Consider the following 17,097-nt stretch of genomic DNA (forward strand, 5'->3'; position numbering starts at 1 on the left):
GAATTGCTAGTACGGCAAAGATTAATGAAAGACGCTTAGAACATTACAAGCCCACAAACCGATTTGATTAAAAAATAATCTCACTGGTCGCCCCTTAATATTCTCCAACTTATCTGCATCTCTCCCGTCAGATGGTCGCGATTAAAAACAGGTCAGCGGGAGGGTAGCGGTGGCGCTCCCGGGAGAGACCCCCACCCCTGGGCCCCACGCGAAGGGCGGGAATTCCCCGTCTGTCCGGATGGGCTCCGGCGGGAGGGCCCGGAGAAAAACGTGCGAGAGGTCCAAGGTTGCTCCTCTAATGCCAACCCACTCGCTGTCTCTCCATCTCAACCATCTCGCCACCGACTCCTCACCCACGTCCTGCCTCTGGCCTGGAACGCCCTCCTTCCTCAAATCCGACGGACCCTCGCCCTCTTCAAAGCCTTATCGAAGGTCCATCTCCTCCAAGAAGCCTTCCCTGACTAACCCTCCCTTTCCTCTTCTCCCGCTCCCTTCTGCGTCACCCAGATTTGCTCCCTCAGTTCAAGCCTCCGTCCCAGCCCCTCGGCACTCATGTCCGTATCTGCCATTTATTTATTTCTACTCAGATCTGTCTCCCCAGCTCTAGACTTAAGCTCCCTGTGGGCAGGGAACGTGTCTGTTATTGTATCGTCCTCTCCCAAGCTCTTAGTACAGTGTTCCGCACAAAGTAAGCGCTCAAGAAATTTGAACGAAGTTCTCACCTGCATCTCTGCCGGCCTTCTTGGCTTGACGGTCGTCTCGGTCACCCAGGGCCCCGTCCTCGTCCGCCTTCACGGTCGCGTCCAGCTCCTCCCCCGGCTCTTCTGTGGGAAGAAGCAGAAGAGAACTCCCTTAGGGATGGGGGTCCCCCAGGCGTGCTCCCCGAAAGGGAGAAGGAGCAGGGCGTAGGGGTTGAAACCTGGGCCGGGGAGTCAGAAGGACCTGGGTTCTCATCCCATCTCCGCCTCTTGTCAGCTGCGTGACCCTGGGCGAGTCACTTCACTTCTCCGGACCTCAGTTATCTCATCTGTAAAAGGGGGATTGAGACTGTGAACCCCACGGGGGACGGGGACTGTGTCCAACCCGCTCTGCTCGTATCCACCCCAGAGTTCAGTAGAGTGACCGGCACATAGTAAGCACTTGACCACTACCGTAACTATTATCATAACTATTATTACTGTGCGCAGAGGACTGTACTACGCGCTTGGGAGAGTACGATACAACAATACGTTCAGTTTTAGCCTAGGCGAGGTGCCACCCAGAGTCCCGGCCCGGTCGATGACTCCTTGGGGAGGTGGGAAGGGCAGAGGGATGTCGCCTCACACCGCCTGCCGCCGCCCGGTCACCCCGCCGCATGCTAGCACCAGCTGGACGACACGAGAATCTTCAGAGTAACTCAACCCCGCTCCGTTCTTCCATCCATTTTTGCGGGGCCGTGGCCGGCACATTAATCCACAGGGAGCTTCGGCGGGGCCTCTGATGTGCGGGCAGACCGCCGATCCCGCCCGCCCCGCCCCCTCCTCATCACCGTCTGTAGCCCGTCAGAGCGATCCCGGGGCCCCTCCCGCCAGCTGGACCCCCAGCACTCCCCCCAGACCCCTCCCGGCAAGACCCCTCCACCGAAAGAGAAACAAACAAACGGACAAACAAAAAAAAAATCCCATTTCTCCACCCAGGTCGGCCCTGTATAAATTAAGAGCCGGCCAAATGGGATGCAAACAGCCAGGCTACTCAATTTCATAAAATCTTTAATGACCATATAAATTAACCCTGGGAAGGGGAAAGGTCGCAGACCCCATTTGCATACTCCCCCCAACCCCCCCCCCCACAAGTCGCTGGCGATAAGCAGAGAGCCAGGAGAGACGATTAACCCTTCAGGAGCCGGGCCAAGCTTGGCCTCGGCCGGGGGAAGTGTCAGGCATTAACTGGAAATTACACACACTGCATAAAATTTTCATTGCAGATGCTCCAGAGACCGAGGGGTGGGGCCGCGGGCCCCCCGCGCGCCCCATGTTTTATTAATCACGCTCTTGACAGCGGAATGAAATATCCTCTGCCGTCCGCACCAGCTGAGCTCCCAAAATTGCTACTTAGCGTCTGGCGGTCCGGCCCCGCGGCCGAGAGATCGGAGATCGGGGAGGGGGGCGGTGGGGGAGGGACCCCGGCTGGAGAGGCCCCCACCGCGCCGCCCGTCGAGGACAAAGGGAGACGCCTCCGGCTTCCTGGGCGCCGGCTCGAAGCCGGCCCGGTGCTTCGGGCTCCCGGGTCGGCGTGTCCCCAGGTCCCTCACGGTCACATCACGCCGGGTCCTCCATCACGCCGGCCTTGCCCCCATCTGAGAGTGGAGCAGCTGGAGGGGCTTAGGGTCTGGGGGGGTGGCAGGGGTGGGGCGGGAGGTCACGGGGGTCACGGTACCCGAGGGCCCGGATAGAGCCCGGGCCTGGGAGTCGGTAGGTCGTGGGTTCTAATCCCGGCTCCGCCACTCGTCCGCTGCGTGACCTCGGGCGGGTCACTTCATTTCTCTGGGCCTCGGTTACCTCATCTGTAAAACGGGGATTAAGACGGTGAGCCATGTGGGACGGGGCTGGGTCCAACCCGATTTGCCTGCAACCACCCCAGTGCTCAGTACAGTACCCGGCACATAGTAAGTGCTTAACAAATACCGCGATTATTATTATTTTTGGGACCCTGGGAACGAGCCAGGAGGGATGAGGGGTGTCCGGCCGGGGGGTGTGTGCGTCCCCGTTTACCCCCCTCTCTCTCTCCTGCCCCTCTGGTATGTGTTTCAAGTGTTTCCAGCGACTTTCCCAGTTTCCCAGACATCTTCTATACATCATCGGGCGCAGCTGACCTCGGCCTGACCCTGGCAACAGTTTGAGAAATCTGAATGGGAACAAAGGGTCTGTGTGCAGCGGGGAGGGAGCTCGGACGCACACCCCACCCCGCTCGGGCCCGGCCCGGCCCCCCGCTTAATCGCGAGCAGCGGACGGGCCCGGGGTCCGCCGAGTCGCCCTGCCCACGGACGAGGCCCCTCCGCACAACCTCCGGACCGACCACAGTGCTCGTGAGCAGCGGGCCTGTCGACCGGCGGGGGCGGAACCAGGAACGGCGTTTGAATCGGGAGAAAAAAGGACCAGGGACGGTAATAATAACTGCGGTATTCGTTCAGGGCTTACTGTGTGCCAGGCACTGTATTAAGCGCTTAGATCGATACAAGTAGATCGAGTTGGACACAGGCCCCGTCCCACGTGGGGCTCACGGTCTTGATCTCCATTTGACAGACGAGGTCACTGAGGCACAGAGAAGTGAAGTGTCTTGCCCAAGGTCGTACAGCGGACATGGGAGCCGATATTAGAACCCTTCTGATCCTACTGACTTCCGGGCTTGGGTTCTATCCACGAGGCCAAGCTGGTTCTTGTACCCGGAGAATGTTGATGCAAACCCACGGAGGGTCCCAGTCCCGCCGGGGATCCGGCAGGTGCCCGTAGCGGGCAGGGCGGCCACTTCCCCAGCCGTTCCCGTGCCTGGTGCTGAGACCCCGGGTCCAGTCCCCCCGCAGTCCAGCCCCACGCTCATCTCGCCGGGTCAAATCTCCTCCAGGAGGCCCAGCCCCCTCCCCGCCAAGCCCCGCTGGCTCTCCTACGGGGCCCGAGTGCCCACGGGCTCACACCCGCCCACTCTGCGGCCATCGGGGCCCTCCAGGCTGGGCAGGCGGCCCCGGGGGCGAGGCCCGCGACTCCAGATCTTCCAGGTTGGGTGCCGAGCCAGCCGCGGGCAGAGGGCCCACGGGGGCAGGGTGACGCTCCACCTCGACCGGCAGCGGCCCCCGTGACTCTGACCTCACCATCGGGACCCGTCCAGAACCCTTCGGCCCGGAGGTGCCCGTTGGGACTCTCCCGCAGCCTGAGGTTTGTCCCCGCGGGGCCTAGCCCACCGCTCCCACGGCAAAGGAGTCCTGCAAGACGCATCCCCGGACTGGAGATGGGGGTTGGCCCTGGAGACCTGGGGGCGAGCTCAGCGCTGGACCACCGCCGCTGAGCCAGACCCGAGGGGGATCCGAGGACCCCTTCCCCCACCACAAAGCAAGTTCATTCATTCATTCAATTGAATTTACTGAGCGCTTACTGTGTGCAGAGCACTGTACTAAGCGCTTGAAAAGTGCAATTTGGCAACAGAGACGACCCCTACCCAACAACGGGCTCACAGGGTAGAAGGGGAAGACAGACAACAAAACAAAACAAGTAGACGGGCATCATCCCTGCCTCGATGAGTTCTCCCCACCGCCGCGTTCACCGCTCTCCGGAGACAAAGGAGGGATGGGGTCGGAGATACGGGACCCGTCCCCATCACACCTGCCAGGCCACAGCTCAGAAAGCCCACCTCCTCAGGAAGCTTTCCCAGCTTCGCCCCCCACCTCCTTGTGGCTCACCACGGGCCTGGGGTTCCGGAAGACCTGGGTTCTAATCCCTGCTCCCCCACGTGTCTGCTGTGTGACGTTGGGCGAGTTACCTCACTTCTCTGGCCCTCGGATCCCTCATCTGGAAAACGGGGATGAAAACGCGTAGGACAGGGACGGTGTTCAACCCGATTACCTTCTATCTACCCCAGTGCTTAGAACGGTGCCCGGCACGTGGTCAGCGCTTAACAAATACCCCAATCATTATGGGTGTTATTATTAACCTGGAGGTCTGAGGCCTAGTTATTCTTCTTATTTAATCAGTGAGCACTGAGAGGGGTACGTGGGTTCTGCCGTTTCCTGTTCCGTCCGGGTTTCTCTTCCCGTCCCCACTATAGTTTGCCATTTGGATCTGCCCGGCATCCCCCCAACATGCCGACGCCCATTCGACTGTAAGCTTTTCGAGGGCCAAATCTTTGATTTGCACTTCCATTGTCCACTCCCAAGCACCTAATTCAGTTCAGTCTCTCACAAACGTATGCACAGAGACCCACCGGCAGCACGGCGCTCCACATTCCAGTATATATGCCTAGCACAGGTCCCCAGGACAGGCCCCTAGGTCTTTCTCCGAAAAGTCGCTCAAAGCGCTCCCAACCCTCCATCCTTGGCTGACTGTCACCCCTTCTCTGGTGTCCCCTGCACCCTTCCCCCCTCAAGGCAGCCTCCTCCCTCCGGCCCGGGCACCGGATCCTGAGCGGCACCAGCGGCTTCCTTGCTCAGAACTGGCATTTGATCCCCAGCAGCCTTCCGCGCCGTGGCTAGAGGAGCAGCCTGGCTCAGTGGAAAGAGCCCGGGCTTGGGAGTCAGAGATCATGAGTTCGAATCCCGACTGTGCCACTTGTCAGCTGTGTGACTGTGGGCGAGTCGCTTCACTTCTCTAGGCTTCAGTTACCTCATCTGTAAAATGGGGATTAACTGTGAGCCTCACGTGGGACAACCCGATGACCCTGTATCTACCCCAGCGCTTAGAACAGTGCTCGGCACACAGTAAGCGCTTAACAGATACCAACATTATTATTATAAACTGAATACCTTGTATCTACCCCAGCGCTTAGAACAGTGCTTGGCACATAGTAAGCGCTTAACAAATACCACCAGTATTATGATTACCGACTTTCCCTAATGGGCTGTCACGGAGGTTTTGTCCACGGGCTTTTGAAACCACCCAGAGGGGGCCGTCGGCCGGTGGCGTTCCGTCCGCGTCCTCCGTGACGATCCAAGCGGCCGGGCTTCGCCCGCCCCGCCCGCCGGATCTGCCACTCCAGGCTCCCCCGGCTCCAGATGGCTTCGCTTAGCGAGTATTACTATTATTACTATCGTCATTATCATCATCGCTATCGTGTCCCCGCCTGCTCCCTGCCCACAACGAGCTTCGGGTCTAGAGGGGAGCTCACTAGCAAAGCGGCTGGCATTGCCCTTGGGGAGGAAAGGGTGACCGCTGGGGTCGGTCATTCAGTCGGTCAATCATATTTATTGAGTGCTGACTGCGTGCGGGGCTCTGTACCGAGCATTTGGGAAAGAATAATAGAACAATATAATAGACAACATTCCCTGCCCACAACGAGCTTAAGGTCTCAAGGGAGAGACAGACGTGAATAAAAATAAATAAAATTGCAGATATTACGGCTACGAAATTGCCGGTGAGAACGAGGGCCCTCAAGCCGGGATGGAAGGATCTCAGAGTGTGAGGGTGGGGCCAGCGGGCCCGCCATGAGACCTGAGCAAATGATCGAAACTCTCGGGGCCTCAGTTTCCCCAGCTGTCATAGGTGGACAGATCCTCACGCTCCCTCCCGCTTAGACTGAAGGCCCCGCTGGGTCGGTACGAAGTTGGCGCTCAATAGATACCATAACCGCGTGGCCTAACAGAAGGGGTCCAGGCCTGGGGTGTCTGCTGGGTGACCTTGGGCAAGTCTCTTTGCTTCTCTGGGCCTCTGATTCTTCCTCTGTGAAATGGGGATTAAATCCTCCTCCGTCCTACTTAGACTGTGAGCCCCGTGTACAAGCAGAATTCAGGGTCCAACCTGAATATCTTGCACCGACGCTTAGTACAGTGCTCGGGACATAGTAAGTGCTGAACAAATTCCATAATGATATTACTTTTATTGCACCGTGGATGGAGGGAAGGTGGGCACCTTTGTATTTCAGTGAGAAGCAGCGTGGTTTAGTGAAAAGAGCTCGGGCTTGGGAGTCAGAGGTCTTGGGTTCGAATCCCCGCGCCACCACTTGTCAGCCATGTGACTTTGGGCAAGTCACTTCACTTCTCTGGGCCTCAGTTACCTCATCTCTAAAATGGAGATTAAGACCGGGAGCCCCACGTGGGACAACCTGATAACCCTGTATCTACCCAGTGGCTCAGAGGAAAGAGCACGGACTTGGGAGTCAGAGGTCATGGGTTCAAATCCCAGATCAGTCGCTTGTCAGCCGTGTGACTTTGGGCAAGTCACTTAACTTCTCTGTGCCTCAGTTACCCCCTCTGTAAAATGGGGATTAAGACTGTGAGCCCACGTGGGACAACGTGATCACCTTATATCCTCCTCAGAGCTTGGAACAGTGCTTTGCACATAGTAAACGCTTAACAAATGTCATCGTTATTATTATTACCTCAGCGCTTAGAACAGTGCTTGGCACATAGCAAGCACTCAATCAATCAATGGTATTGACTGGGCATCTACTGTGTGCAGAGCACAATACTAACCGCTGGAGAGTAGGACACAAAAATATAACTGACAAACTACAATCGATTGATTGTGCCTCTCAGCCCTATTGTACTGTATCCTTCCAAGTGCCTAGTACAGCGCTCTGGGCACATAGTAAGCGCTCAGTAAATACCCCTGGTCGACTGATCCACTGATTCACAGGTGAGCGCGACAGTGCTAGGAGCCTCGCGGGGCAATTATCTTCTGGAAGGAAGGGAGGGAGAGAAGGGGAAAGTGGGGATGGAAGGAGAGAAGAGGTGGAAGGGAAGATATCCAAGTCCATAAGCTATTTCCCACTGAGGCAAAGTGTCTCCGGACTTCCCTTTCCGAATGAGTTGGAAACTTACCAGCCAAAAAACGAGGGCTGAACGGACCCCAAAAGGGCCCGGGAACAATTGTTCTTTTAGGAAATATTTACGGAGAGAAACCCCTCGCCTGGCCTCTTTTTCGGCTGCTCCGATATTTATTTCCAGATGATGGCTACCGTCTGTCTGAGAAACAGTCTCCTCTGCCCAAAGAGTAAAAAGAGTAAAAAGCCTCCCAAAGCCGGGGGCAGTGGGAGAAGCAGCGTGGCCTAGTGGACTGTAAGCTCGTCGTGGGCAGGGAATGTGACTGTTTATTGGTACACTGTGCTCTCCCAAGCGCTCAGTACAGTGCTCTGCACTCAGTAAGCGCTCCATAAATACAACCGAATGAATGAAAGGAGCACGGGCCCAGGAGTCAGAAAGACCTGGGTTCTAGTCCCGGCTCTGCCACTACTCGGTTGTGAGACCTTGGGCAAGTCGCTTGACTTTTCTGTGCCTCTGTTACCTCATCGGGAAGATGACGATGAAGACGGTGAGCTCCACTGTTCTTCCCCCCTCCCAGCCCCACATCACTTACGAACGTATCTGTAATTTATTTCTATTAATGTCCGTCTCCCCCACTCTAGACTCTGACCTCGTTGTGGGCAGCGAATGTTTCGGTTTATTGTATTGTCCTTTCCCAAGTTCAGTCAGCCCTCAATAAATGCGATTGAATTAATGAATGAATGTGGGACAGGGACCGTGTCCAACCTGATTAGCTTGGATCTACCCCAGCGCTTAGAACGGCACCCGGCACGTAGTAAGCGCTTACCAAATACCATTAAAAAAAAAAAACCAAAGCGCCGCCAACCCCGATCCGCTCAACCCCCATCCCTCAGTCCATCCGGCAGTCGGGGAGAGGACAATTTGCCCGCCCTCCCCCTCCGTCCTCCGTCGGCCAGATGGCACGTCCAGAGGGGCAGAGGCCGGGGGAGAGGGGAGGGTGTTCGGGGGTGCCCGGAAGAGTCTGCCGTCCCGACGGGGGTCCGCGGCCACGACCCTCCCACCGCTCTGATCGTTCGGGCCGAACGTCCCCCGGTACCGAACACACACCGCGTGGCCCGAACCGAGAACACGGTCGCCGCCGCCGCTGCAAAACCTCGCCCCCTTCCCCCACCCTGGCCTCGAGACCCTCTCCTGGGCACCAGCTGGGCTCCTCTTAAGCCCCCCAGGAAGAGGGGATAGGGGGACATAAGGGAGAGAACCCCCACCCTGCTCTATAGTATTTGCAGCCCAAAATAACCGAATGACAAACAGTTTTAATTCTAGGGTGGCGGCGGAGCGGGGGGTTGTCATTTCGAAAGGAAATATAATTACGGGGGTATTTTCACTTTTCAGACAAATGTCAGTCACCATAATTGCAGACCGTAGATTTGCTTCAGAGCGAGGTGACATCACCGAAACCAAAAATGTACGCTGTGGCCGAAATGGACTATTTATAAACTTTTAATTGGCGACGATTAATCGGATTCCTTTCTGTAATCCAAGCTGAACGTTTCTGCTAAAAAGCCCAAAGCAAGCTCCGTAGAAGCTAAAATTACCTTTCTCAAAAAAGGCACGGGGGAAAATGGGATATCGGAGGACTTTCCCCTCCGATTTATGCCTTGGTAAATAAAATTGGGGGTGAAGATGAAAGTGTGGGGTAGGTTTAGGAATATCGTCCTTAGACTTCAGATGCAACCGGCCCAGTGCTGTGCTCAGCAAGGGCCAGCGGTGTGTACGTGTGCCTGAGTGAGCGGTTTGTCTGCACGTGGTGCGTAAACATGCGTGCGCGGCGTGTACTGTACGAACGCCCGTGGTGCGTGTGTCCGACGTGCGGACCGCGAGCGGATGTGATGTGCGCGTGCTGACGTGTTGAAACCTGGTGGAGCCCCGTTTCCTCGACGAGGTTAATGGAGACGAATCTTAGGAAATGCGATTTGTCCCGGTTCGACTCGCCCGCTGCCCTCTGGGCCTGTGCCGAGGGTCGGCCTGGGCACCGTGGCCCGGGTTCCCTCCCCCTACCAAGTCCGGTACACCCCTGCGCGCCCACCCGCACACCTAAACACACACGTACACGCACACACGAACACCTCCGACTCAGGGGCCTGGAAACGATGGTCGACCCCCTTGGGGAGACCCAGAGACCCAAGACCCCGGGGGAAGGGGTTGGGGTGCAGGAGGAGCGAACCCCCAAGCCGGACCTGGGAGAAGGGAACCCGGGGCCGGGTGCGGGGGGAAGGGCGCTGCGCACACGGAACAGATAACATCACGCCCGGCGGCCGTTTGGGGGAACACCTGTCAATCGTGCGTGGAATGAACTGATTGTGGGCTATTGATTGCATTTAAAGAAAGTTGTTGCGAAAAACGAAAATCAGCTAACAATTCGTGTAGAGAGGGCCGATCGATATTTAAATGACTCCCTTTATTGATTTAAAATTAACTTTCAATTAAGAGATCCATAGGACTCTTAACTGCGACACTTATCCATTCAAGAGAAAATAAAGGTACATTTATCGATACACTTAAACAGCGGTGGCCGTTCCCTATCGATTCGGTCTTCTGCTCCGGGAACCGTCCGCGGCCTCGGGCTTCGGCTCGCTTCCTCTCCGGGGCTTCCCGGCGCGGAGGGGGCGTCCGGAACGTCCCCTCCTGCCCCGTCCGGACCTGGGGACCGTCCAAGCTGCTCGGGCCAACAAAATCTCTGTGGGGCTCACGAGGAGCAGGGGCCCGGCGGGAGGTCGTCTGCCTTGCCCCTCTAGACTCTAAGCCCACTGCGGGCAGTCGGTCGGTCAGTCGTATTTACGAGTGCTTACTGTGTGTAGAGCACTGTACTAGGCGCTTGGGAGAGTCCACTATAATAATAAAAAACCGGACACGCTCCCTGCCCACAACGAGCTTACATTCTAGAAGGGGGGACGCTGAGAGAAATAAATCAATTACTGATAAGGACATGTGGATTAGTGGAGAGAGGCCGGGCTTGAAAGTCAGAGGATGAGGGTTTTAAATCCGGCCCCGCCACTTGTCAGCTGTGTGACTTTGGGCAAGTCACTTAACTTCTCTGTGCCTCGGTTCCCTCAACTGTAAAATGGGGATTAAGACGGTGAGTCCCAACCGGGACAAGGTGCTTACCTTGTATCTACCCCAGTGCTTAGAACGGTGCTTGGCACATAGTAAGCACTTAACAAATATCATTATTGTTATTATTAAGTGCTGGGGGGCGTTGGGGGGATGAAGAAAGGGAATGAGTGAGGGCAGTGCAGAAGGGAGTGGAAGAAGAAGAAACGGAGGGTTCAGGGAAGGCCTCCCGCAGGAGATGTGCTGTCAGTAAGGATTGAAGCGGGGGAGGGTACCTGTCCATCGGACATGAGGAGGGGGGCGTTCCAGGGCAGAGTAAGGATGTGGGTAAGTGGTTGGCGGCCAGATAGATAAGCTCGAGGGGCAGTAAGAAAGTTATAAGGTTAGTGAGAAGAGCAGGGAGAGCATCTGTTCTGTGGTTCCCAAACACTCAGTACAGTGCTCTGCACTCAGGAAGCACTCAGTAAATACGACGGACTGACTGACTGCAGGGGAGACCGGAATAGCCGAGGGCCGGTTTGCGGCCACCAGACGGGAAAAGTGGGCCGCTCCCTGAGGGACCATAGGTCCCCTGGTAAACCGTCCCGGGCACCGAGGGAAATGGACGGGTCTGGGAGGGGGAAGGGGAGTTTGGAGACATGTTCCCTGACCATGACAACTCTCCCATCTTTTCCTGCAGTATCACACAAGAACTCCTCTCGCCCGCTTCAAAGCCTCACTGAAGGTCCATCTCCTCCAAAAGGCCTTCCCAGTCTAAGCCCCACTTTTCCTCATCTCCCACTCCCTTCTGTGTCACCCTGACTCGCTCCCTTTGCTCTTCCCCTCTCCCTGCCCCACAACCCTTATTTTTATATCTGTAATTTTATTTATTTACATTGATGTCTGTTTATTTATATTAATGTCTGTCTCCCCCGCTTTAGACTTTGAGCTCATCGTGGGACTGGGATTGTCGCTCTTTATTGCTGTATTGTACTTTCCCAAGGCTTAGTACAGTGCTCTCTACACAGTAGGTGTTTAATAAATACGATCAAATGAATGATCTCCTGCCTGCTCTCAAAATCCAACCCGTCCACCTGCGCGCCCAACCCCATCCCTTCACGCCTTACCAAAATGCTTCAACCCTTGCTCCTTCCCTAACCGCCAACAGTTCTTTTTCCCATGATTCTTTCTCCGCCACTTTCCAACATGTCGATGTCTCCCGTATCCTAACCAGAGCCTCCCTTGGCCCCACAGCTTTCTCCGGTTACTATCCCACCTCCCTCCTGCCATTTCTCTCCAAACCCTTCGAGCCTCCACTTCCTCTCCTCCCGCTACTGTCCTCGACCCCCTCCGATCTGACTCGCGTCTCCTGTGGTCCTCGGAAACCGCCCTCTCAAAGGTCACCTATGATCTCCTCCTTCCCAGATCCAAAGGCCTCTACTTCATCCTAATCCTCCTCCACCTGTCAGCTGCCTTGGACTCTTTGGACCACCCCCTTCTCCTGGAAACGTTATCCGACTTCGGCTACGCCGACTTCGGCTACGCCGACGCCGTCCTCTCCTGGTTCTGCTCCCATCTCTCTGGCTGCTCCTTCTCAGCCTCTTTTGAGGGCTGCTCCTCTGCTCCCATCCTCTTAACTGTGGGAGTCCTCGAGGCTCAGTTCTGGGTCCCCTTCTATTCTCCATCTACACCCACTCCCTTGGAGAACTCATTCGCTCCCTTGTCTTCACCTACCATGTTTATGCGGACGATTTTCAAGTCTCCCTCTCCAAGCCTGACCTCTTCCCCTTACCTGCAGGAGTCCTTCCTGCCTTCAGGACAGCCCTACCAGGAGGTCCCGCCGACGCCTCAAACTTAAAACGTCCAAGGAGAACTCCTCACCTTCCTGTCTTCCTCTGGCTTTCCCATAGCCATAGCCAACACCACCGTCCTCCCAAATTCATGCGTCCGTAATCTTGGCATCCTAGACTCATCTCTCTCATTCAACCCGTGATTTCGGTCTGTCACCAAATCCTGTCAGTCTGTCTCCCCCTCTAGACTATAAGCTCGTTGTGGGCAGGGAACGTGTCTGTTTATTGTTATAATGTCCTCTCCCAAGCGCTTAGTATAGTGCTGTGTACACAGTAAACGCTCAATAAATACCATTGTCTGACTGCCCGCTAGCTCCACATCATCACTAAAATCTGCCCTTTCCTCTCCATCCAAACTACTTCCGTACTGATCCGAGTACTTAGTCCATCCCTACTCGATGGCTGCCTCTGCCTCCTTGCCGACCTCCCGGCCCCCTGTCTCTCCCCACTCAGGTCCTTCCTTCGCTCTGCTACTCAGATCGCTTTTCTGAAAAAAAAACATTTAGCCCATGTCTCCCCTTCTCCTCCCAAACCTCCACATCAGACAGAAGCTCCTCACCGTCGGCTATCAACCCAAACTGCACGCTTCGCTCCTCCAAAACCACCGTCCTCACCGTACGTCCATCTCATCTCTCTGGTCGCCGACCCCTTGCCCGTGCCCTCCCTCTGGACCGGAATTCCCTCCCTTTTCCTATCCGACAGTCCACCGCTCTCCCCAACTTCAGAGCCCTCCTAAAATTACATCTCTCCCAAGAGGTCTTCCCTGACTAAATCCTCAGGCGCTCGCTCTCCCTTCTGGATCACTTGGATCTGTTTCCTTTAAGCACTTGCTAATCGCCTTACCCCGGCCCCAAAGTTCTTAAGTACAAATCCTAATAAACTCTCATATCCTCCCTCTCTATAAGTTATCCTAATGTTTGTCTTCCCCTCTAGACCTTAAGCCCCTCACGGGCCCAGATCACGTTACCCATTCCGTTGCGCTGTACTCGCCCAATGCTTGGTACAGTGCTCTGCACACAGTAAGCACTCAATAAATACCACTGACTGATTGATTGGCGTGATCTCTGACCTCAGAGAGCTGATAACCCATGAGCAGAGCTTGTACGAGCACCCCTTCTATCATCATTAGACTTTAATTAGACCGATTAGACCGTAAGCCCGTCAAAGGGCAGGGACTGTCTCTATCTGTTATCGATCTGTACATTCCAAGCGCTTAGTCCAGTGCTCTGCACATAGTAAGCGCTCAATAGATACTATTGAATGAACGAATGAATCATTAAGTGCCGTCGAGTCGTTTCCGATTCATAGCGACTCAATGGATAGGCTTTCTCCGGAACGTCCCGTCCTCTGCCATAATCTGCCACCTTTCTGACAGTTCTTCCGTCTAGCTGCCGGTCTGTCTCTTCCACGTTTTCCCTGGACTTTTCCTAACATCAGCGTCTTCCCCAGAGAATTAGCCCTCCTCATGAAGGGTCCAAAATGTGCTAATCTAAGTCAAGTCATTTGGCCTCGTGGCCAGTAGCCAGTGGCTACTATGAGCACCCTGGACGAGGACAAGAGAATCGGAGCACCGTACTGAATGTTTGGGACAGCGCACTAGAGGTAGTGGATTCGATCCTTGCCCTCGAGGAACTTATCGCCCGCTGATTGCAGAGCACTGTGCCGAGCACTTGAAAGAGCAGTGATTGTGATATTTGTTAAGGGCTTCCTACGTGCCAAGCACTGTACTGAGCATTGGAGTAGATACAACAGACACAACCCCTGTCCCACAAGGGGCTCACAGTCTAATAGGAGGGAGAAGAGATATAATAATAATGATGATGGCATCTGTCAAGCGCTTACTATGTGCCAGGCACTGTACTAAGCGCTGGGGTGGATACAAGCAACTCGGGATGGACACGGTCCCTTATCCCGCAGAGGGCTCAAAGTCTTATTCCCCATTTTACAGATAATAATAATAATGTTGGCATTTGTTAAATGCTTACTATGTGCAGAGCACCGTTCTAAGCGCTGGGATAGATACAGGGTAATCGGGTTGTCCCACGTGAGGCTCACAGTTAATCCCCATTTAACAGATGAGGGAACTGAGGCACAGAGAAGTGAAGTGACTCGCCCACGGTCACACAGCTGACAAGGGGCAGAGCCGGGAGTCGAACCCATGACCTCTGACTCCCAAGCCCGGGCTCTTTCCACTGAGCCACACTGCTGGCCAGGAGAAGTGAAGTGACTTGCCTAAGGTCACACAGCAGACAAGCGGCGGAGTCAGGATTAGAACCCATGACCTTCTGACTCCCGGACCATAGCTCTAGCCGCTCTGCCACGCTGCTTCCCAACTGAGGCCCGGAGAAGTGAAGTGACTTGCCCAGGGTCACACAGCAAAGAAGTGGTGGAGCTGGCATTTGAAGTCAGGTCCTTCTGCAGAGTCAGAGCCCAGTCCTGGGAGCCAGAAGGACCTGGGTTCTAACCCCGGCTCCGCCACCTGTCCCCGGTGTGATCTTGGGCAAGTCACTTCTCTGCGCCTCAGTTCCTTCATCTGTGAAATGGGGATGAAGACCGTGAGCCCTGAGTGGGCCGGGAATTGTGTCCAACCCGATTACCTCGGATGTACCTCGGTGCTTAGAAAGGTACGCACTTACCACAAGTCATCATTACTATTATCATTGTCACGCCGACAAAAGACTACGTAGATGCAATCCCTACCCTCGAGGAGTTTACAGTCTAGCGGCATTTCCCTCCCAGGCTGTTCAGTGGAGCCCACAGGACCACAGGGCTGACCCTCCCAGAACAGCTCCGGGGCCCGTAGGGCAGCCCCCCTCCCTTTCCCCCGTCTCTGTTGACTCTGTTTTAGCCTCCAACCCTCAACCGCATTTCCCCTTGACCAGACGCATTCCAGTGGCCGCGTGACCACGGCCATCTTGGGAGGTCACGGGCCCCCTCAAATGCCCTGTCCGCTCCACCGAAATCCCCGGGGCCGGGGGGGAGGGGAAGGGGAGGGGTGCATGCGGGGGGACACGCCGGGGAGGGCGAGCAGAGGCCAAGGGTCAGCAGGCCACGGCGACGATGACAGCAGCGGCGAGTCAGGCGGTTAGTCGGTCAATCCTATCTATCGAGTGCTTCCTGTGTGCGGAGCACTGTACTAAGCGCTTAGGGGGGTCCATTATAGCACTATAACAGACGCATTCCCTGCCCACAGTGGGTTTTCGGTCCAGAGGAGGAGAGAGACATGAATAGAAAGAAATAACGACAGATAGGGACCTAAGCGGCGAGGGGCTGGGAGGGGGGACGAAGAAAGGGAGCGAGTCAGGGTGACGCAGAAGGGAGCGGGAGAAGAGGAGAGGAGGGCGCAGTCGGGGAAGACCTCTCGGAGGAGATGGGCCTTCTACAAGCCTCTGAATGGGGAGGGGGGAGGCGCCGTCGGTCGGATTTGAGGAGGGAGGGCGTTCCAGGCCGGAGGCAGGACGTGGACGACGCAGCAGGAGGATGAGGTCCGGGGAGGGGCGCGGGGGGCCGGGAGCTTTATCGTCGCCATCCCACGGGTAGCGAAGCCCGCGGCCTCCCCCTCGCCTGGCTGGTCACCGCCCGTGACCGCTCCCACAATCCTCCACCTCTCTTTCTTCCGCCAGAGCGGGAAGAACCCACCCCTCCCAACCACCGGCTCACGTGGGAAGTCTGCTTTCTCATCAAAGCTCAGGAGAGCTCGGAAACAAAATCAATGCCTGCACGTTCACAGCCGTTTCCCGGGTTTTGTAAGACAAATCTTTCAAACGGGAGCTAGTTGAACGCTATCGAGCCGGGCTTCGATCCGCCGGAGGGAGCCACAGGCCCGGAGACCGCTCCGGAAGGCCGGAGTCTGGGGGCCCGGCCCCGAGCCGGCCACCCCGGATGACCTCTCCTCCCTGACCCCTCACCGGGCCCGAACTGGACAGTCAGTCAACCGAATTTATTGAGCGCTTACTGTGTGCAGAGCACTGGATTAAGCGCTGTGGAGAGGACAATACAACGATAAACGGACACGTTCCCCGCCCACAACAAACTGCCAGTCTAGAGGGGGAGACTGACAATAACTTAAATGAATAAATGACAGACATGGACATACGTTCTGAGGGGCTGGGACGTGGGGATGAATAAAGGGAGCGAGTCGGGGCGACGCGGAAGGGAGTGGGAGAAGACGAAAGGAGGGCTGAGTCAGGGACGGCCTCTTGGAAGAGACGGGCCTTCAATACACCAGTCAACCGTATTTACTGAGGTCTTACCGTGGGCAGGGCACCGTACTAAGCGCTTGGGAGAGGACAATATAGTAGACACATTCCCTGCACATGATGGTTCAATTTTCCCGCACTGTGAGTCTTGGCTTTTCAGGGGTGGTGGGTCCTCAGCTCTGGTCCCCCTCCTCCTTTTTTTCACGGTATCCGTTAAGGGCTCACTATCCGCCAAGCGCTGTTCTCGGCGCCGGGGTAGGTCCAAGCTAATCAGGCCAAATCAAGAAAGCAGGGTAGCCCAGTGGAAAGAGCCCGGGTCTGGTTCGCAGAGGACCTGGATTCTCATCCGGGCTCTGCCACTTGCCCTCTGCGTGAGCTTGGGCAAGTCACTTCACTTCTCTGGGCCTCCTCCGCCTCATGGGTAAAATGGGGACTCAATAGCCCTTCTCCCTTCCACACGGAGCGTGAGCCCGATGTGGGGCAGGGACCGTGTCCGGCCTAATGTTGGCATTTG

At 56.0% G+C, this 17,097-nt stretch overlaps 1 protein-coding gene across 1 annotated transcript in view; it reads right to left on the reverse strand.

Moving 5' to 3' along the window:
* The window catches only part of ZFHX4 (zinc finger homeobox 4), a 109,439-nt gene that overhangs the window by 26,004 nt on the left and 66,338 nt on the right, over positions 1-17,097 (reverse strand). Inside the window, exon 6 of the mRNA XM_029068831.2 lies at positions 723-824. Within this exon, the coding sequence (XP_028924664.1) occupies positions 723-824 (102 nt within the window). The remainder of the gene's footprint in view (positions 1-722; positions 825-17,097) is intronic.

Source organism: Ornithorhynchus anatinus, chromosome 7 (assembly GCF_004115215.2).
Source record: "Ornithorhynchus anatinus isolate Pmale09 chromosome 7, mOrnAna1.pri.v4, whole genome shotgun sequence".
Classification (NCBI taxonomy): Eukaryota; Metazoa; Chordata; class Mammalia; order Monotremata; family Ornithorhynchidae; genus Ornithorhynchus; species Ornithorhynchus anatinus.